Here is a 19,066-nt window from a genome sequence, read left to right as displayed (position 1 = left end):
TACATACTTGCACATTACATAGTGCTTACTTGCTTATTAGTAGGCGTATGTACTTTCGCTGTACTCAATTCATTTGCTTCCCACATTCTGGCCACAGACTGCTTGGTGAAACATTTGAGCTCCTCTCCTCCTTACAGTTCTCTCAGTCACAGATGGCTTCAGTGATCTGAAATTAAAAATTTCCATTCAAAATCATAAAAATAATTCTCTTTCGTGTAGCACTGCGCTCGAGTGAACTGCTTGATGATGTGGGTGTCTACACATTTTAGTTCATTTCCTCCCTTGCATATCACCAGGCAGAGATAAATGAAGCGTACCTCAACTGTAGAAAGGAGCATTTCTGGCTGGAGGCTTCGGAAATTCATGGTGCAAAGCGCAAAACTACTCAGGTGCTCTGTTAAGGCACACAGCACAATTTTTGGGCAACTCCGACGGGCAACAGCACCCAAGTAGTTGCCTCTGCCATGTTGCTTTGCCCTGTTGCTCCATATTACCCCCAAAAATTGTCAAGGATGTCACCAACCCAACCACAGAACAATGTAAAATTGTACGCTACTTTACATTACATTACAAGCAGACGCTTTTGTCCAAAGTGACTTACAATAAGTACATTTTGTCAACAGTAGTGAAACCGACTGTATATCACAGTCTTCATCAGCTACTTATCACTTGACTTGTCAATGTGATCGCCAGCTCAATATATTTGAAGAAATCAGCTCAAAACTTCTTTCTTCTAATCCTCTCACTCATCCCTTGATCATGGCTGCTCACATCTCACCTCCAATTACCGTTTTCTCTTTCCTGTCACAGCAAAGAGACTCAGTGACCAAATACTACTATCAGCTGGGCTGTACCAGTCCTAAATATACATAGTTTGGAAGAGACAGTCTGGGCAAGGAAAAAACACAATAATATGTATGTCAGTTTTAATGATCACCTAACAACTTATGTTTGTGTATGTATGTGTATGTATGTGTGTGTGTGTGTGTGTGTGTGTGTGTGTGTGTGTGTGTGTTCCCAGTGGATGATGTGGTGGATGAAAGTGATGATAACGAGGAGACAGAGGCAGACACAGAGAATGATACAGAGAACGAGGAGGATGAGAAGGATCATCGTACTGGGGTACCACTCAACACACACACACACACACACACATACACACACACACACACACGTGCCATACTTGATGACTTCACTGTTCAGCATTGCAACATTTCTTAAGATGTTCTTTCCCGTTTCTCTGTCTGACAATGCTGTTATAGAGACAAACCCTGAACTACCTACAAAGAGAACAAGCTACAAAGAGAGACACAAAATTTTGAAGTTCTTCAAAATCCCCCAAAAATTAACCAACTGCAGAACACACAATGCTGGGCAACAGCTCTCTCATAGTAATGACATAGAAACAGACCTGAACAACAGTCCAAATACAGCTACATAACACACCATAGTCTCTGTTTATACATCTTTAATGTGCATGTTTGCTCCCTCTTCCTGTCCTTTGTCTCAGAACGATGACATAGAAACAGATCTGAACAAGCTGCAGCCCAGAGGGATTGACAGCACACACTGTTGTACCAGCATTTTAGATATGTGATTCTTGTCTATGCCCCTTCTCTGCCTTTCCTCTCTTGTTTCTGAAAATGAGAACGACATAGAGACAGAACTGAACAAGCTGTGTCCCAAAGAGGGCAGCAAAACTACCAGCTACCAGCATTTAAGATAGAGAATTCTTGTCTGTACCCACTCCCTTTCTTTCTCGCTCTCTTTGTCTCTCATCTCCCCCTCCTTTCTCTCTCTTCCTTCTCTCAGAATGATGACATAGAGACGGACCTGAACAAGCTGCGTCCCAAAGAGAGCCACGGCCGTCCGTTTGAGGAGCTGAGGGTCTATGAGAGGTTCTTCCTGGAGCTATCTGAAGACTTCCAGGTCAGTATCACCTGCTGGCCTTTGGCAGTAATGCTATGATACACGGGCAGCAATTCCCTCACACCAACAGTATTCATCATTTCAACACATCTGTCTGTCTAGTTTGGGACAGGAATTCTAGTGGTGCAGTACTTTCAGTTATGTTGGAATAGGTTTAACACAATATGTGCTAGTAAAACACAATGTGTTTCATCCCAAAATTAAATATCCACCTTTTTATTTTTAAATTACACCCTTTCTCCCATATTTACTGTTGGCATGAAATTTAAGCAAATTATGGGTTAGTATTGAAGTTAGGAGTCATCTTCTTTCTTATTATTTGCCGATAAAATAGTTCATTTTTTCATTTGTTCATTTTTGAAGACAGAATCAGTTCAAGTTCAGTTTCAAATATTGCCTGATGAATTTCAGGTAGCAGTTTTTTTCTGAAATGGATAGCGTTTTGGAATGAAACCCATATATTTTTAAATGCATGGAAATATAATGAAAGACAGTTGGTAAGGACATCAATTTCTCTTATTCCTACAGGGGTATAACTTTGACTGCCCAAAGAGTGCCTCCACCACATCTTCATCATCATTCTCCTCATCATCGGCCGCCACTCGATCCACTCGACCAATCATAGTGCCCACAGCTCAAGCCCTGCCGCCTAAGCGCGTCCCCGTCCCGACGCCTGAGGAGGAATGCCACCTCACCAAAGGACAACACACCGGGCCTCCTCCCTCTGTTTCTCCTCCCTCTGCCCCCCCTCCTACTCTCCCTGCTCCTCTGCCGCCGCTAGAACTGGACACCATCCACCTCACCACGGACCAAGACAAAAAAGACGACGCCCACACTCCGTCCCCGGATAGAAACACAACCTCTTCCTCCCAGAACAGGCCGCCTTCTCAAGAGGCGAGGCTAGAGCAGGAACTGGTGCGTGTGCTGGAGCGGGTCACTCTAGAAGGGGAGGGGCCACTGAGCGCAGGAGGAGGAGGAAGAGGAGTCGAAGGAGGAGGCGGATCTCCAGTCAACGCTACGAGACACATACAGTCTCCTCTGCTGTTGGGGGGCATCGCTACACGCCGTGTGGGAGGGGGAGGAGGAGGCGGCAGCGCAGGGGGTTCAGATTGTGGTTCGGAGGGTCCTGAGGAGGAGGGAGGAGAGGGAGCTGTTCTGGAGGTCCCAGACACGGCCCTGCTCCTCCCGCTCCACGACCCGGACCTGTACGTGGCGAAGGTGAAGGGAACGCATTCGGTCCCCCAGTACACTGAAGTGGCTTACCCAGACTACTTTGGACACGTAGCCCCGACCTTTAGGGAACACCTCCTGGAGAGAGTTTACGGCGTACAGAGGTGAGATATTTGAAATGAGGTTGGTGGGATTTAGAAATAATCGAATAGAACACACAAACTGAAGAGGGTATACATATTATAGAGATAAGATGTATATGAGGCAGACATAAATACGAAACCATGCAATAAAAAGGAATAGTATATAAAGTCCAACACCTTAGGCATGCCGCTGTTGTTGCACCTTGGACATAGTCAGTCCACTCCAGCGGAACTGAAACACACACACATAGGTTAGTTAATTGGGTGCAGGTGTACCTTGTTGAGCGGCTGGACCTCCTGGCTCTCTCTGCCTCCCGACCAATACTCAATGACAGTCCTGCTTACCACATATTGCTTTAGTAATGCTTTTTCCAAGTGAAAATTATGAGGCAAAATGTGTGTGGCAAAATGTGACAAAGCATGGTCACACTTGATTATGCAAAATACTGTATAATGTAACTGCTTGGTGACCAATTTTAGTCATGGATATGCTCTGTCCATATTATACCAGTTTCGACTGTCATTTGGGTGCATCTTTTCTGTCTCATGTACTTCAGTACTGCTCTCTACACATGACAAGCATAGCAACATGATTCAATATGCCTTGGTCACAGGATCCCAGGGCTACAGTTTACAGACTTTGCTGAGTGTGAGAGGATGGAAGGTCAGGGTGAAGGGAAATGGCATCTCTTAGCTCACATTATTCCAATCATCCCCCTTTAATTAATAATAGGTTTTATGGGAAATATGAGGGAAAAAATCGATTAATTTGCCCACCATCTTTGTTAACCACTGGCTTGTTCATTTGTGCTCCTGAAGGTCCAAGATATTCCAGGATATTGAGAGGCTGATTCATCCCAATGACATTTTGGATAAAGTAGTTTATGACCTGGACATTCCCAGGTGAGTCTCTCTTCTAACTCTCTTCTAACATTGTAGCTTTTGTCACTGGTGCTTTAACTTTTTTGTTCAAGTGCAACCCCAATGACAAAAGCTATAGCGTTGAGAGCCCTGACATTCACAAAGCAAATTAGATCAATTTGTCAACTATATTATGCAGCATATTACGTAAAGGGCAGTGACTTCTCAAGAGTATCATTTGTCCCCTATAAACGCTGTTGTTGGTGTTGTGTTTCAGTTGTCCTGTGATTGACGATGATGGTGAGTCACTGAAGTTCAACTCGCAGTTTGAGTCTGGCAACCTCAGGAAGGCCGTTCAAGTTAGGAAGTAAGCATTTGTTGTCTCAATTACAGTAGAATTAGTAGAATCAGTTGTAATTCCAAAATGACAGTACAATTACAGTAGAATTAGCTGATATTACATCAATAACAGTGAAGAACATCATTTCTTGCCATCGTGTTTACTTAAAATTTGACAGAAATTAGATGAAAAACAAAGAAACGATGTGGTACATCTGTACTGTATATGGTTGATGAAGTCATGGTGTGTGGTTGCCATTTATGTTATGTGTGTTTCTCCAGGTATGAGTATGACCTTGTTCTGAACTCGGACATCAACAGTAACCACTACCACCAGTGGTTCTACTTTGAGGTGAGCGGCATGCGCGTTGGAGCCACCTACCGCTTCAACATCATCAACTGTGAGAAGTCCAACAGCCAGTTCAACTACGGTGAGATGCACAACAACACCTAGATGAAAACAAAGACAGACCCAACACTAAAAGCCAAAACATAAAATTGGTTGCATTCTCCAACTGACTCACAGAAGGACGGACACTTTGTGATGGCTACGCTTCAGTTTTAAATGAATTTTGAAACTTAAAGTTAAAGACTATCGAGGCACACATATTATCATTTTGGACAGATACTATCAAAGCTTTAGCTTCTGTTTTCCTGTTTCAGTCATGTTTTTGGCCGTTTTTTTCAAGTTTGTCTTCCTCCACCAAAATATTAACAATATTCTGTTCACTCTATTTCATGTTATTTGCACTGAAACAACCCCTGTTGTCTTGTGTGTGTCTGCGGTTGTGTGGGTGTGCAGGCATGCAGGTGCTGATGTACTCTGTGCAGGAAGCGATCAGTGGCAGGCCTCGCTGGGTCAGAACAGGCGCAGACATCTGTTACTACAAGTAGGTAGACTCACCGGGTCTCAGAATGCACCAGACCCCGCATATATTGAAAGGAAATCCACAAATGACCTTTTGAATAAGGTGTGTTACAGCGGATCGTGTTAAAACGTGTATCACTTTGCTTATCACTACCTTTACTTTTTTATATAGACTGCTATTACTCTCTATAGGCTACTTTATAGCCTGCTACTCTGATAAAGTGAATTTGACAGGGTGATGACAGTGTGAACATTATTAACATTAATGTATTTAGTACTGAAAGATTTTCTAAACAGTTCCTCTAGGGGAGAAGCGGTGACATCAAAGTGCACAAAGCATCTGAAAAGTGGTCCCTCTATGATTTTCTGTCTGTATTTTTCTGCCATCGTTTGCTGAAAGTGAAATTTCCCCCCTTCTCCGCAGGAACCATTTCTCTAGGAGTTCCATTGCGGCGGGTGGTCAGAAAGGGAAGTCCTATTACACGATGAGCTTCAGCACAAACTTCAGCCATAAGGATGATGTCTGCTACTTTGCCTATCACTACCCTTATACATACTCTACTCTTAAGGTAGTATTACAGTACCACTATTTGTCTTTGTCTAGAGGTCTATAGTATTTCATGTTATAGATGCTCCTAAAGATGCAACAACAATATCTTTCCTTCCACCATCTGTTTTATTACATACTTTACTATGTACTATTTTCTATCACCTATCACTCTTGCACCTGCAAAATTTCAATTCTCATTATACTCACTGCATAAGCAGTACACGCTCTGTTATACTCCAAAACAGAATTTTGCATTGCTGTTATGCTTCTACTACATACTGTGTGTGTTTGCTTCTGCATGTAATAATTGCCGTATCGCCCTTTTGCTACGCCTCCCACTCTGCTGCTGTGTCCCCAGATGCACCTGTCTCCTGATATATTCTGCTGGCTACTGTTTTACTACTTATACAACCTGACCTTCCATCTGCCAGCCTCAGCTTTCAGTGTGCTCTGAACTGTCATCCACTCTCATTATGCCAATAATTATAATAACAATTACATTTTCTAGCCTATGCCTTCATCCAGAGTGACTATCCAGAGTGGCTTATAATAGGAGCAACAATAGAGAAGGTCACTGTCTGAATCCCTTAATCATAAGAGGCCTAGTGAAAAACAAGTGCAACAAAACAACAATACAATGTTAAGCACCAGACAGGAAAGGGGTTTTAAAATTAAAAAATGCAAGTAATTGTAATAATTGAAATGTTGATTAAACTGTTATCTATCACTGTTCCCCAGATGCACCTGTCCAAGCTGGAGGCTTTGAGGACCCCTCAGATCTACCTGAGGCAGGATGTCCTGTGTGAAACCCTGGGGGGAAACAGCTGCCCCCTCCTCACCATCACCGCCATGCCTGAGTCAACATCCAATGACCACATCTGTCAGTTTAGTAAGTAACACTTTGTCCGTGTGTGCCCGTGTGCATGCATGTGTGTGTTTTTTTTTCATTCCCCCTCTCATGCCTGAGCCTAACAACCTCATCTGGCATTAGGTAGTTAAAGCTTCTCAAGACGTTTTTAAGAGATTTGTGATTCCTGATGTTTGGCTTCTACACAGTTTCTCCAAGATCTACTGTACAAACTGGCTCATTTTACACATCTGAATATAATAAACTTGATAATTGTTCCTTTCTCGCTAATGTATGCAAGAGAGTTGGGGAGAATAGTATTGCATGAGAATAGGCTTGTGGGATCAGGACATGCCAATTCTTTTCTCAAAGTGGGTTGTAGTCCATTGTAGTTCACTGAATCGTTTCGCCTTCCAGGAAATCGTCCATTGATCTTCCTGTCTGCCAGAGTGCACCCTGGGGAGACCAATGCCAGCTGGGTGATGAAGGGCACGCTGGAGTTCCTGATGGGCACCAGCCCACTGGCAAACAGCCTGAGAGAGGCCTACATCTTCAAGATAGTCCCCATGCTCAACCCTGATGGAGTCATCAATGGAAAGTGAGTAAAAAGTACACACTCACTGACTCATATGCACATACAAGCATACACAATGGGCAGCAGCCCCCTTGAGCATAGCCTGTGAGAGGCGTACATTTCTAGGTAGCCCCAATGCTCAAACCCATTGAGTCATCAGTGGAAAGCAAAGGGTTTCTCTATGAAACTCAAACGTCAAAGGAGTAGGTTTGAATGAGCTTTGATCCCAGAACAAGGCTGAATATGGGTCCTAAGCTGAAAAAGTTGTTGTCTACCTGTTGTGTAGAACAGTGGTTCTCAAACTTTTTCACTTGTGACCTCTTAAAACGAAGCCACGCCTATTCACAGCTCCCATCACAGGCGTGCATATGCTTATACACAGTCAAACAAAGAAGATTTTCCCTTTTCAGGTTGTTTATCAGAGGCTTAAAACTATTCAGTATTTCACAAAAAAGCAAAAATTTAAGAAAAATCTGAAAAAATAGACATGATGATAAATGTGTATAGAATGTGTATAAATATGTATATAGAAATATATGTTTTTTTTCCTATCCCATAAATCATTTTGCAATTATCTCACAACCCCCTGGGTGGTCCCATCCCCCAGGTTGAGAACCACTGGTGTAGAACATAGGCACAGTGATGGACACACACATTCACAGAAGCATACACACTGGAGACACATATATCTGCACATGAAACACAACTTGGACCTGCATAATAGTCACAGCTTCATGTATATTCACGCACACAAAAATTCTTGTTCTGAAAAACTCTCTACCTGTTGCTCTGTCCTCCTCTGCTCTTCTGTCTTCTCCTGTCTCCTGTAGTCATCGTTGTTCTTTGAGTGGAGAGGATTTGAATCGCCAGTGGCAGAGCCCCAATCTGGAGCTCCACCCCACCATCTACCACACTAAGAGCCTGCTGCAGTACCTTGCACACATACAGAGGGCACCACTGGTATGACCTCTATTTATTTGCAGTTTGTCATTTAAATCCCTGAGGGCATTTTGCATGTTGAAACTATATAGAATTGTAACTGTACCTGTTACCTGCCCCTGTTGTTTTTGTTTGTATGTATGTTTGTTTATGTATTTATTATTTTAACATGGCCACTTAGAAAAGGACAGGCATGCAAGCACATTTTGGTTGACTGTATTTGTTTGTGAACAACATGCAATACACGTAATAAGTGTGTGACCTTCCTTTCTCTCTCTCTCTGTCTCTATGTTTGTGTGTGTGTGTGTGTGTGTGTGTGTGTGTGCATCCATGCGCAGGTGTTCTGCGACTACCACGGTCATTCCCGAAAGAAGAATGTGTTTATGTACGGCTGCAGTGTAAAGGAGACTGTCTGGCAGTCCAATATCAGTGCTACGTCCTGTGACCTGCAGGAGGACCTGGGATACAGGGTGAACACAACACACACACACACACACACACACACACATGCACACACACTGACTTCCTGTACCCATAGTCCTGCATGGTTATGAACGCACCATGCCCACTTTTCTAGAGGCGGACAGAAAGACACAATATAGACTCAGAAACAGACATATATCCTTTACACAAACACACACACAACCTACTGTGGACCTGAACAATGACCTGATGAATGAGATACACACACACACACACACACTAACACATTCACTAATACACACACATGACACACACACGTTAATCGACATACACTCATTACCCCAACACACTCAATCTTCCTCTCTGTTTCAAATTACTGTTCTCACACCAATGAATATTAATGGCGTTTAACTTAATGAGATCAGCTTTATTCAATTACACTTGTATTGTATTACATCAGAAAAGAGATTGCAATCGGAGCAGCCATAGGGAATGTTATCAGACTTTTACACCTGGCATTAACATGCGTCTCATATCCAGATTATGTCTTGGTTTGATGTAGCTGGATTATATTTACGCTGGCAAATGTGTCTCCGGTATACACATTGAAATCTGATTTCTCTTTCCCTCGCCCAAACACAGACTGTCACGCATGTCACTTCCACTCTCCTCAATATTTACGTCCTTCAAAACTGACAGTAAACACCTTGTCTCGCTTGTTCCCCATCCATGAGTATCCTGACATTTTTGGAAAGGATGATACAATCTGAGCTGCCTGCCTCCTGTTTGATTTGTGTGTTTCCTGGTTGGATGCATGCATGAAAGTTTATTTCCACTGACGTAGCTCCTCTGACCACCTCCGGAGGTGGTCTGGATGATCGGATCTTCAGTTTGTCTTGGGTACATTTACACCTGGATTTTATGGGTTTTTGCGATATCTGATTACAATCCGATAACCCAGGACACATATTAATGCCAGATGTAAAGGGCCTTTCAAGTATTTTGAACCAGTAAAAAAAAATGTTTTACTTTGACGTAAAACTGACTTTTTGTTTTGAGTTATGATGTCATGAAAATCTTATTTTCCATGTACCAGTCCAAACTCCAAATAAAATATATGGCCAAATAAATTATGGATTGGAGCTGTAAAGAGAAACACCAAAGCTTGGGGGCTGCTGAGTCACATCTTAGCGCCTGTGTCCACTGAGTACCACTTTTTTTTTTTTTGGTTAGCAGTGCTAAAAAGATGCTTGTGGGACATGCTATTCTCGTGGCTGCTCTGTAACTCTAGAAAACCTGTTTGAAGCGCAGTGCTCTTTTGGTGAAATCTTAAATGTTTTCATCTTCTTCTTAAAACACGCTTAGCTCTCTGTGCTCTGTGCTTTCTCTGAGCTTTCTCTGTGCTTTTCCATTGAGAACAGTAGGGAAAAACAAGCCAGTGTTATAAAGAGTTGTCCAGTGAACATACCATTTAAGGCTACATGCCCACAGCAAGCATTTTTGATAGCTGGAGCCATCACTGCTGCTTTTCCAAGCAACTGCTATCTACAAACTGAGGTGTTTGGTGTCCCCATTAGTGTGTATCTAAACTATATACCATATCTCATACACACACACACACACACACACACACACACACACACACACACAAACTTATCATCTTTCCTTTTTGATCTCAGACCCTTCCTAAGATCCTGTCCCAGATGGCCCCAGCCTTCAGCATGGCCAGCTGCAGTTTTGTTGTGGAGCGCTCCAAGGAGTCGACCGCTCGCGTCGTTGTGTGGAGGGAGATAGGAGTACAACGCAGCTACACCATGGAGAGCACGCTCTGTGGCTGTGACCAGGGCAAATATAAGGTGCGTGTGCGTGTGCGTGTACACATGCATTTACATGTGAGAGAGGCAGCTGGCCCAAAATGTCCACCAGGTGGAGCCACAGTCCTTGTCTCTCTCTCTCTCTCTCTCTCTCTCTCTCTCTCTCTCTCTCTCTCTCTCTCTCTCTCTCTCTCTCTCTCTCTGTCTCTCTGTCTCTCCTTCCCTCTTTCCCTCTCTCCTACTCTTTCCTTTCTTTCTCTGCTTCCCCTCTGTCTTTCTCCCTCTTTTCCTCTGACCCCCTCTCCATCTCTTCTCCCTCTTTCGTTCCTTCCCCTGGCCGTACTTCCTGACGAATTTCGCCAATGTCAACATCTGACAAACCCAGGGGCAGTCTTAGGTTGCCAGTTTGGCGCTGATCACCCCCCCACCCCCATTGGTTTGTGTGAAAGTATTTGTCCAGATGTGCAGGAACTAATGCCTAGTGAGTTGTGGTTGCATTTCCCCTTGGCCAGGCCAAGTTTAGATGTTCCCTCTTAGCTCTGCTCTGGGGAAAAAAGAAGCATGAAAGTTTGTGGGATGAATCAGGGGTAAGCTGTGTGTGTGTGTGTAAGTGCGCGTGTGTCTGTCTGTATGAGTGTTCATTTACTTGTGTGATTGAACCATGGTGTGTGGAGGAGGTAAGGGGTGCATGTGTGAGTGCATATGCGGGTGAATGTGTTTCCTGGGAATGAGATTTACTATCATATTTCCACATCAAAAAGCTAGCTCAGCGAGTTGCATTTCAGCGTTGGGGATTGGGGTGTTTGAAGATGGACAATCCGTTACTGAGAAACGCTCCATCCACCAGCTCCACAGCAGCCGTTTTGAAGCCGATTTCAGTTAGATCTTTGAAACATTTTTATCTGCATATTGGATATGTGCACATGCATGCATGTTTTTGTTATTGTGTGAGTTGAGCAGTTATGCATGTTTGTGTGTGCCAGTCTATGCTGGCAAACATATTAGTATTTTCTCTCATGTGTATGTGTGTCTGTCCTCTCCAGGGTCTTCAGATTGGCACCAGGGAACTGGAGGAGATGGGAGCCCAGTTCTGTGTGGCCCTGCTTAGGCTGAAGAGGCTGACCTCTCCCTTGGGGCTCCGCAACCACCAACACCTGTTGGATGTGGAGAGCGATCTCATGGAGACACGCTGTAAAGTGGCCAGGTTAGACACACAGAATGTGGAGAATGGTCTTATACAGACATTTTGCAAAGTCACCAGATCACACATAAACACTCAGGGTGTGCAGGTACACACAGCCACTCTGAGAATACTTACTGGACTTGCTGAGTGTCACTAAAGTGGCTATATCAGAAACAAGCCCACATACGCAGCTATAGAATGGAGGCAGTGATTGCTTAGAGACAAGATATAAAGTAGCCAGGCAAACACTAGTGTCATACGCCTCTGCCACTGGGTGTTGAGATTTCAAAGTAATTTTTTTCCAACATTGTAAATGCGATGTTTTCGTCCTTATGCAACTTTCCCAAGATATCTGGGTTTTAAAAGTGTTTTTCTATTTCTAAAAATTCTACCTGGAAAGTAGTTATAGACTGTTTTCAGTTTTCTCTGCACAAAACACCCTCATTACTGCAGCAGGCAGTATCCCCCTCGGCACTGATACTCAACTGTGCGACTGTGTCTCTAGCTCTCCTCTGGAGCGCTACTCAAGAAACAAATGAGGGCCTGCATTTATGCATTGCAACTATGAGCGCCATTGATATTCTATTGATGATCATGTGTGATGAAGATAATGAAAACTGGAGTGAGGCGGCGAAGGGGGATGAATAATTGCCGGCATTCTAATTATTGCTGTAAGAGTTTTTGATAAAACCTTCTACACCTACACAGCGGCACTTTCCAGGGCCACAGTGAGACAGTAGATAGTATAAGATGGCACCATTTGGACGAACGTGCAAACTAGTAGACTGCCTTCATTCAAAATTATGCAAAATTAGTTGTCAATAGACCAGAGGTGTGACTAAGTCAGCTTTGCTCATTCCCAAGTCAGTCTCAAGTCTTGAGGCACAAGTCTAAATGTAGATTACCAAGTCAAATCCATGTCATTAATGTCAAGTCTCAAGTCTAAATGTAGATTACCAAGTCAAATCCATGTCATTAATGTCAAGTCTCAAGTCTAAATGTAGAACACCAAGTCAAGTCCATACAGTATCAATTTAATATCTGCAAGAAAACAAAATATCTAGGACTTTTTAATGCAATATCATTTTAATAGGATGAACTTGATAAGAGCATCATGAGTTTGATTTCTATAATCAATTTCAACTTCAGTAAATTCAGTCATTCCATCCAAATTCAGAAAAGAGAATTTAAATTCAGTTGTCTGATGGAACAAATGTCATAACTGTCATTTACACACACAAGATCTTTTGTCAAGACTTTAGAAACCTTTTCGAGTCATCAAAGCATCAAGTCAAGTCTCAAGTTTTCTCTTCATGCATCAAGTCAAGTCTCAAGCAATCAAAACTGTGACTCGAGTCTGACTCTGACCGGGGTCGGAGCCTACAGCCTCTGTTTCGTCCACGAACTTTCCCATGCCCTCAAGGGATGGAAGTATCAAATGTGGTCGTAGTTCAGCCGTTAAGACAAGCTCATTAATTTAAACCATAATGTAACTGGACCTACAAGCCAAACCAATACTGTGCACTATGTGTACACATTGTTTGCATCAGTGTTTACACCTCCCTATCACATCCTGTTTGCTTTGCCCAAGGACATCAGCAGGGATTCATTAGGGCTTTGATCTTGATCTTGGTCTGGTCTCTCTCTCTCTCTTTCTCTGTCTTGCCTGCCACACCTAGACAACTCTTACCAAAGGTAGCTTTTAAATAGATGGAAAGGAAATTCCAACTGTTCCAACTGTTAATCAATAGAATTATTACATTTATTATAGAATTTTTATAGATTATTTTAGCATCATGCCATTTCTCATACCCTTAATTGAGGGATTGTCAAAGTTTTTCAGCCCAAAGCCCAATTTTAGACCCAAATTTAGTCTCTTACCTTGGGCTCATTTAAAAATGCTAGTAGCACCCATGTCACTTTTGAGACCATTTTGGGTCTTGGTCCATAGTTTAATAAGACACAGCTTCAAACCATGAGCCACCCTTCTTCTAAACCCAAACAATGACCCACATAGCTTTCTATCAAATCACCTCTATTAAAATCCCCAGTTCAGAAATCTGAGGTCCAAATAGATTATATTCTATTTCAGTTTAGCACCGCAAAGAAATGATTAAACCTGGCCAAACCCAAGCTCTGACCACACAGGTTATTTCATTTCTATCTTAAATCCTCAGCCATCTCTCCTCCAAAGCTTTGTTAAAGCAGTTGACGTGGAAGGATGGCTTTGTACTCACCACCACTTAATACTCAGGTCTCTCTTTCTGTCTCTCTTTCTGTCTCTCTCTCTCTCTCTTTATCTCATTGTCTCTCTCTCTTCTACTAGTCTACTCTCCTCTCATATTGATATATTCATTTATCATTTATGTGTCTGATCATTAAGGGACTCATAAAGTGTTCTGGTGGTTGTGTGTGCGCGTGTGTGTGTGTGTGTGTGTTTGCGTGAGCATTCTTTGGGTTTGGCCGCTCTCATCCCAGGTTTATGGTTTTATTCGTGGGGTTTGCTATGGTACCACTTATCATTTAATAGGTCATCACAACAATGATGTTGTGGTATAGAGAGGTTGCTGCAAATGACTGGGTGTTTGAGTGTGTGTGTGTGTGTGGGGGGGGGGGGGGGTGTGAGAGAGAGAGATAGAGAGAGAGAGAGAGAGAGAGAGAGAGAGTTAAGAGGTGGGCATTGAGAGGACATTGATGTGTAAGGTTGTGTGTGTATGGATGACTGGGTTGGCAGACAAAATGTGACCCAAAGATGTGTGTGTGTGTGTGTGTGTGTGTGTGTGTGTGTGTGTGTGTGTGTGTGTGTGTGTGTGTGTGTGTGTGTGTGTGTGTCTGTGAGAGTGGGTGGGTGGCAGGATTTCTATAATGGCCTTTAATGGTTGAGGATCTCTCACTCTGGGATCACAACTCTCTCTTTCTTTATCTCTTTGGACAGCATTCTGTCCATCCAGACTATTATACCATTACACACACACACACACACACACATTATCACAAACATACACACTTACTGTACATATACTCAATCACACACAATTTCTCTTTCTCGCTCTCTCCCTGTCTCTCTTTCTCTCGCTCTCTCACACACACACACACACACACACTGGAAGAGTGCATGGTGGGAGATCAGTGTCTGAGCCCCCTGATCGACTGTCTCCCAGGGATCACATTTCAGACCATTAACACCATTAAAAACCCACTAAAGCCACTAAAACCTCAAAGAACCAGCAACCATTTAACCATTAAGACCCACAGGAAAAAAACAGTCTCACCAGTGACAGCACACAATCACCGTTTGTTAGCAGCTCATATCCAATTATAATATTTCAATGTCTTTTTTGCCTGTATTACATTCTGGTATATTTCTGTGTGTGTTGGTGAACTGTACTGTGCAAGTTTCTTTTCAAAATGAAATGGGTTTGATAGATTATGGTGTGTTCTTTTATTGTTTTATTGTTTATTGTTGTTTTTATTATTATTGCATTCAGTTTATTTCATTGGACATTGTGGAAAGCAACAGATAAAGATGAAGAGAGTATAGAGTGTGAGTGCATTGAGATGGTTTAGGAATGTGACAGTAAAAGATGATAATATCACACGCTGCATGTCATTTCTTTTTCAAAATTGGTCTTTTGTCTAAAGCAACTTCACCTCACATCAAAAGAAATATCACAAGGAGGACATCCATTCAAATAAATGGGCAACAATACTCCTTAATTTTGTATGAATGTCCCATGTCACAAGTTGTGTGTGTTTTTGATTTGTGTTTGTTGTGTTTTCCTGAGACAGGCTTCTGAACAGTAAATTCCTAGCACCATGAAACCCATTTGAAATGCATTTTATAATTAAAAAACAAATGCATAGGCGTCAATGGGGAAATGCGCCAGTTTTTTCCTTAATTCCTGAAAAGCTGGCTTGATGGAGATACACATTTTCCCTCTAACAGCAGTAATTAATTTTATTTCTATCATCAACCTACAGGGATCTATCAGTCATACATGGCTCCCGTGATACTGATATTCTGGTTTGTTGTTGCTTAGCAGCAGCCCCACCACCTACGTGATGGATGAGGACGAGCCTTCCTTCCTGGAGGAGGTGGACTACAGCGCAGAGAGCAACGACGACGAAGCTGACCCCGACAACGACCACGGCAGTGAAGTCCACGAGAACCCCGTTCACCTCGAGCATCTGTCGGACACGGAGACCAACCACAGGGACTAACCCCGACACCGGACCGCTGGGCCAGGGTGGGAAACTAACACCAGACAAATAATGGTTAATTTATTTACTGTGGCTGATGTGTTCATCTCCTCAACACCAGGCGCTTTGGCATATAACCAGACATTCTTCGGATTGTCGTTTTCCAATCTAAAAATCGTTTTGACTGGTGAAATAGTAAACATTTTGAACCCACTTGTCACTCCAGCCGGTGAATAAAAAGGTTAGTTTCCCACCCAACCCCTGCTACACCCTGTTATATGCACTATATATCACTATACAGGGCACCACTTTGCGACAGACCTGGGGTAAACGTTGGTTGGTCTCTATGTGAAATGGCTTCAGGTACGATTTTTCCAGATGGATTGATCTGGTTGGCACATTGGAGCCACGTGTTGCTCCTGAAGGTGCACACCCCACCTACCTGTCACTCCAGGAAGGCTAAAATAAATCCTCAATGAGTAGCTGGATGGATTTCAATGAATGATTGACCCAGGAGCCGTGACACTATAACCTCCATGAACTATGAACTTTAACCCCTGACCTCAGACACCATATAGCCTCTGAGATTCACTTAGCTAGCCAGAACACCAAACAACGGGCACTCTGACTGCCGCTCCTTAACTTGAACCCTTTGAGACTGAAGTAGTAAACTAACTCATTTTACAGCCTACCTTGAAGTTACCTGAAAAGGCTGTGGTAGCATAATATAACCAGTGGCTTCTATGGATACTGATTTCCCCAAGAAATTGGGGGGCCATTTTAATTTTCCTGGGACCCATCTTTGGGTCCTGACCCAGTGTTTTTTGAAAAACACCAGTGGCAATTGAGGGAAACTGGAACCCCCCCCCCCCCACTGACTGACTCACACATCCAACCAACCTGCGTTCGTATTTATTTTATTTCCTTCCTTCACTCTCACCCTGCGCTTTAACTTATCTTGTTACTTCTTTCCTGCCTTTGTCAGTTTGGGCATTCCTTCCTTCCTTCCTTCCTTCCTTCCTTCTTTCTTTCCTTCCTTTCTTCCTTCCTGACTGCCTTCCTTCCGTCCTTCCTTTCTTGCTTCCCTCTCTCTGACAAGCCAAGGCAGTGGTGTCCAGATGGGATACAGGGATGACCAGACAACTCTAGATCATATGTAGATGATAGTGAAGACAGGCTTTATTTATTTGGAGTCAGGTGGATCTTTAGGGGTAAGAGTTTTGCTTTAGCTAGGGGTTACGGCTAATGTCATCCCCAGTGTCCCACCTAGACCCTACTCTGATGAGCTGCACTTGAGTTGTGACCTCACTTGCTGTACTCTGTAATCCCTCGCTCTCTGACCATAGTGCATGGTCCTGTTAGTCCATGTTCTATTTGCCTTGCTTATCCAAGAAATGAAATGTATTTAAAATACAACTATAGAATGTTCACGTCTTTAAGGAGACAAAACCTAATATGGTACAATACATGAAATGCACATATAGACGCACACAATACAAACCAACACAGATAAAGGTTTTGGTTGAGTATCTTGGTTGTAACTCCACTGAATTATCAGTGCGAAGTAAAGACAGAATGTATAGTATTCACACGCACTGGTCATGTTTTCACATTTTCATTATAGACAATATAACGTTACAGCAAGCAAGTATAGCAGTAATGCACAAATAGCATGAGCTGCAAAAAGCAGAAAACTCTTTTGCACTTTGGATATACATTATACATGTAAAACACAGACACGCATAACGTATAACATGTGAAACATCACGATACAAGAACAAAATGTCACATTTTGCAAACCTCAACTTAAGTCACCTCACCAGTTTGAAGTTCTCATAGCCCAGCCCAAAGCTGATGTTAATGTTGTAATGTTATTTTAAAAATGATACTGGAATGTTGTTTGTTTTTTTTTCTCTAATCTGTGTGTAAGCTTAGTGGATTTGCGTGTGAGAGACCCATGCATAAAGAAAGGATGGTGCTTTATACTGAGAGTAAAAAAGTAGTCGGTTGTATTATTTCTTTTCTCTGTTCATGGAAGTGATGAGATAACGTTTCCGTTGCATTTGTACAGTTAGCGCATGGCTATTTTGTGTTGTTTTTATTTTCTAATTTATTAAGTATTATTTTTGGGATGCAACTTGTATGTATATGAGGCATTTGAGTGTGAGTGTGGGTGTGTTTGCGCATGTATGTTACTCAATTCAACCAATGATCTTTCTCTCAGTTTGATCGACCCCCAATCCATCATGCCTTCCTCGCTCTCATTTTCCCTCTCCCTCTCTCACTCTACACCCCCCCCCCCCACCCCCGAATCATTCCCTTTCTTTTCCCATCAGTCTCTCTCCTTCCCCTCTTCCTCCTTCCCTCTAAACCGTTTCCCCTCCCTCTCTTTTGTTCCTTCCTCCTGGCTCGCCTTCCTTATGAATTCTGCCCATGTCAACATCTTACAAACCCAGGGACAGTCTGTCTGGTCATTGCTCTGGGCGTGTGTGTGTGTGTGTATGTGTGTGTGTGTGTGTGTGATAAATGATGCGTAACGTATGTGATGAAACAATGTCACGTTGTAGTACTATATGAGAAGTGTGTGTCTGTGTTTGTTAGTAGGAATTTTATGTCCACCGTAGTGCTGGGCAGCTAAAGGTGTGAAATATGTTTTGTTTTGTTTTGTTTTTTTTTTGTTTCTTGCGGGGTAAACAAGCTGAGATAGCAAACCATTTTAAGCTGATTGTAACGCAAAAAAAATTGAAGCTTACAATGAAGACATGGGAAATAAAATGTGAATGTGGTCAACTAAAAACAATCTGTCTCCGTTTTTTTGTTACCTTGACCGTGGAGTACAGGTGTGTGTGTGTGTGTGTGTGTGTGTGTGTGTCAGTGACACTGCAAAAAATAAAGTCTCAACAGAATGAACATTGTTATTCAGTCCAATTAATATTTGTCCACATGAACACCTCTCTCCCAAATCCATTCTGCCCAATTTTGGGAGCTAATCAACTTTTTGCTTCAGGTGTTACATCCAAATGAGTTTTTTTCCATTGTATCAAACACGAAATGTGCTCTTATCTTAGTAAAGTAACCATGAGTACTGTCTCAGTCTGTCTCCCATTCACTGTCGTCAGACCAGGAGTCGGCTCTTGATGACATCATCAACAGTGTCTTGGCTCTTGTCTCTGTATCTAAGGATTTTCCGATATCTTCCCCTTAAGTTCCCCTCAAGTTGTTTCAA

The 19,066-nt window shown here is 42.7% G+C and overlaps 1 protein-coding gene across 2 annotated transcripts in view; it reads left to right on the top strand.

Annotated features, from left to right (window-relative positions):
* agtpbp1 (ATP/GTP binding carboxypeptidase 1) overlaps positions 1 to 18,623 on the top strand; it is a 34,803-nt gene extending 16,180 nt beyond the window's left edge. The window contains exons 12-26 of one of the 2 annotated variants that reach the window (XM_071917975.2): positions 1,022 to 1,122; positions 1,813 to 1,929; positions 2,458 to 3,263; positions 4,062 to 4,145; positions 4,381 to 4,470; positions 4,725 to 4,873; positions 5,245 to 5,332; positions 5,735 to 5,879; positions 6,599 to 6,749; positions 7,125 to 7,305; positions 8,112 to 8,241; positions 8,559 to 8,690; positions 10,323 to 10,499; positions 11,501 to 11,661; positions 15,684 to 18,623. In XM_071917975.2, the coding sequence (XP_071774076.1) occupies positions 1,022 to 1,122; positions 1,813 to 1,929; positions 2,458 to 3,263; positions 4,062 to 4,145; positions 4,381 to 4,470; positions 4,725 to 4,873; positions 5,245 to 5,332; positions 5,735 to 5,879; positions 6,599 to 6,749; positions 7,125 to 7,305; positions 8,112 to 8,241; positions 8,559 to 8,690; positions 10,323 to 10,499; positions 11,501 to 11,661; positions 15,684 to 15,861 (2,690 nt within the window). In that variant the 3' untranslated portion in view covers positions 15,862 to 18,623. Of the gene's footprint in view, positions 1 to 1,021; positions 1,123 to 1,812; positions 1,930 to 2,457; positions 3,264 to 4,061; positions 4,146 to 4,380; positions 4,471 to 4,724; positions 4,874 to 5,244; positions 5,333 to 5,734; positions 5,880 to 6,598; positions 6,750 to 7,124; positions 7,306 to 8,111; positions 8,242 to 8,558; positions 8,691 to 10,322; positions 10,500 to 11,500; positions 11,662 to 15,680 lie in introns of both variants that reach the window. The other variant, XM_078285311.1, reaches the window with a different exon arrangement.
* The last annotated feature ends 443 nt before the right edge of the window (positions 18,624 to 19,066 follow it).

Source organism: Centroberyx gerrardi, chromosome 8 (genome assembly GCF_048128805.1).
Source record: "Centroberyx gerrardi isolate f3 chromosome 8, fCenGer3.hap1.cur.20231027, whole genome shotgun sequence".
NCBI lineage: Eukaryota > Metazoa > Chordata > Actinopteri > Beryciformes > Berycidae > Centroberyx > Centroberyx gerrardi.
This window is presented reverse-complemented; position numbering and strand designations above follow the sequence as displayed.